General features: G+C 53.6%; 1 protein-coding gene across 1 annotated transcript in view; it reads left to right on the top strand.

The window, feature by feature from the left end:
• Window positions 1-4: 4 nt before the first annotated feature.
• ASB1 (ankyrin repeat and SOCS box containing 1) overlaps window positions 5-2,973 on the top strand; it is a gene marked incomplete at its 5' end in the record, with an annotated part of 5,562 nt that continues 2,593 nt past the window's right edge. The window contains 2 exons of the mRNA XM_009081309.1: window positions 5-72; window positions 2,630-2,932. Coding sequence (XP_009079557.1) covers window positions 5-72; window positions 2,630-2,932 — 371 coding nt within the window. The remainder of the gene's footprint in view (window positions 73-2,629; window positions 2,933-2,973) is intronic.

The raw sequence follows: 2,973 nt of genomic DNA, 5'->3' as shown, positions 1-2,973 counted from the left end.
CCTGCACGACGCAGCCTACATGGGGGACCTGCCCACCCTCAAGAGCTTGCTGGAGCAGGAGAGCTTCCAGAGGTGAGGGAGGCTGCACGCTCTGCACCCCCACACCTGCCTTCCCACACCCCCAGGGGCACGTGGGGGAGGCCAGGTGCAAGGTCCTGTTCAGCACGAAGGGTGCCCTGAGCCGTCCCCACAGCCTGTGCCTTTTCGGGACCCCCACCCTGCCCCGTTTGGCATGGCATGGTTTGGGTGGGGGAACCTTAGGGCTCATCTCGTTCCACCCCCGTGCCACGGGTAAGAGCACTTTCCACTAGACCAGTTTGCTCCAAGCCCTGTTCAGCCTGTCCAGGTATGGGGGGTTTTATGGGAGAGGTCTCAGGGTGGGAGGATGCTCCACTTGCCATCCCCACAGGTTGCACCTTATGGGGACCCCTATCTGACCATATTTGTTTGAGAGACTCGTCAGGATGGTCTGTTTGCTGTCCTCACAGCCTGTTCATTTTGGGCATGCCCGTGTCACCCCATTTTTCATAGAATCCCAGAACAATTTGGGCTGGTCCTGTCCCACCCTCCTTGCTATGGGCCTGGACACCTTCCAGTGGACCAGGTTGTTTCATGCCCTGTCCAACCTGGCCTTGGACGCTTCCAGGGATGGGGGGGTTTCATGGGAGAGGTGTCAGGGTGGGAGGATGCTCCACTCGCCATCCCCACAGGTTGCACCTTTTGGGGCTCCCATCTCACCCTCTTTGTTTGGGAGAGTTGTCAGGATGCTCCATGTGGCATCCCCACAGCCTGTTCATTTTGGGCACCCCCATGTCACCCCATTTTTCATAGAATCCCAGATCAATTTGGGCTGGAAGGAACCTTAAAGCTCATCCTGTTCCACCCCCCCTGCCATGGGCAGGGATGCTTTCCACTGGACCAGGTTGCTTCCAAGTCCCATCCAACCATCCCCCTCCTGGGATGGGAGTTTTTACAGGAAAGGTGTCAGGGTGGGAGGATGTTCCAGTCATCCCCCAAAATCATCCCTGCATGGTCTCCCAGGAGGCAGATCTCACTCCAGCTCACAAGTGTGTGGCAGCCACGCATGAACTCTTTTCAGATCAGGGTAGGAATGTGATACCATGAAAATAGGACCCTATGGATAATGGGAAAAACATACAAAAGGGATAACAATCAGCTATAAACCTGAAACACCCCATGTTACAAAATCTGCCCAAGTGCTAACCCTGTGACTGTGGGGATAGTTAATTAATTTTCCTGCACCATGGAGAAATCTACTTAGAGTGCTAAATGTCTCCCAGCCTCAAAAAAACCTGTCATTTCAGCAAAAATGAGAGTGAGGCAGCCCGTCTTTCTGCCACCTGGGCAGCTGGGTCTGTTTGGACCCTTGGTCTGAGATTTTTTTTTCAGGAAAAAGCAGAGTTTGCCAGCAAGAGGAGGGCTGAATCCACAGCACGATCACACAGGTGATGGACTGAGCAGAGCTGGGATGTGTGAGTTTGGGGATAGATATGGTGCTCCCAAAACCTCAAGGACTAAGGGAGCAGTTATATTTTCAGACTTGACAACCTAGGGCTTGATGGGGGCGGGAGGGTTATATTACTCCTCTTCCAGAGACATCACTGTCAGTGAATTGGGAAAGGCTCTTTTCCCTGTACAGCTATCCAGCAAGGATACTAATGGCCTACTTAGGTTGTTCAGTGCAGAATGGTCACACCTCCCACACCTTACTGGCAGAACTGAGTTTCCCTGGATTTGTGAGTATGCCATCCCATGGTGCCAGGCTGAGCGTGGATGTTGTTTGGTGGTGTGATACAGTTGTATCCCTGCATTTCCATACATTTCTCCCCTCCTGTGTCTTGTTGCTGCTTCTCACTTGTTTTGAGGATTTTCTGTGCACTTTGGAGCAGCTTGAATTAAATGGGTATGGTCCTCAGCTCAGTCACTGCCTATTTCTTAGAATTTTGGAATCACAGACTGGTTTGGGTTGGAAGAGACCATAAAGCTCATCTTGTTCCACCCCCTGCCATGGGCAGGGACACCTTCCACTAAACCAGGTTGCTCCAAACCCCATCCTACCTGGCCTTGAACACTCTGAGGGATGGGAAAGCCAGGATCTGTCTGGGCTATCTATTTGGGACATCTTGCCATAACAAGATAGTAGGGAAGTATTTTTTCTTTAGCTGGTGATTTTGACTGAGTTTTTAGGCAGGGCCTGTGCATTTGTGCAGCCCATGGCACAGCAGAGCTACAGTAAAGCTGCCTGTAGTCTCTAGCTGTTAGTGTGCAGCACCTAGTCAGGTTATCGACAGGAGCTTTTTAGGGCTGCTATAAACTGCTAAAACCCATAGTATCATGGATTATCTTGAGGTGGAAGGCACCCACGAGGATCATCAAGTCCAACCCCTGTCCCTGCACAGGACACCCCAACAATCCCACCATGTGCCTGAGAGCCTTGTCCAAACACTCCCTGAGCTCTGTCAGTCTTGGGGCTGTGCCTGCTGCCCTGAGGAGCTGTTCCAACACCCAGACTTCAAGGGTGTGTAGTTTGGGCAGAGGCAGGGGAGATGGGGTGGCACAGGGTGACAGGAGGGCTCCTCTAACCCAGCATTTTTCTCCCTGTTGCCAGGAGGATCAATGAGAAGTCGGTGTGGTGCTGTGGCTCTCTGCCCTGCACGCCGCTGCGCATCGCCGCCACCGCCGGCCACAGCTCCTGCCTCAACCTCCTCCTCTGCAAAGGAGCTGAGGTCGACCTGGTGGATGTGAAGGGGCAGACAGCACTCCATGTAGCCGTGGTCAATGGACACCTGGACTGTGCCAAGATCCTTCTGGAAGCTGGGGCTAATCCCAACGGGAGCTGGCACCATCGCAGCACTCCTGTGTACCATACAGCGCGTGTGGGCCGGGCAGATATCCTGCGGGAGCTGATCAGGTGAGAGCTCAGCTTGCAGCTGGAGGGGCTCCTGGTGGAGA

Source organism: Acanthisitta chloris, unplaced genomic scaffold (assembly GCF_000695815.1).
Source record: "Acanthisitta chloris isolate BGI_N310 unplaced genomic scaffold, ASM69581v1 scaffold29738, whole genome shotgun sequence".
NCBI lineage: Eukaryota > Metazoa > Chordata > Aves > Passeriformes > Acanthisittidae > Acanthisitta > Acanthisitta chloris.
This window is presented reverse-complemented; position numbering and strand designations above follow the sequence as displayed.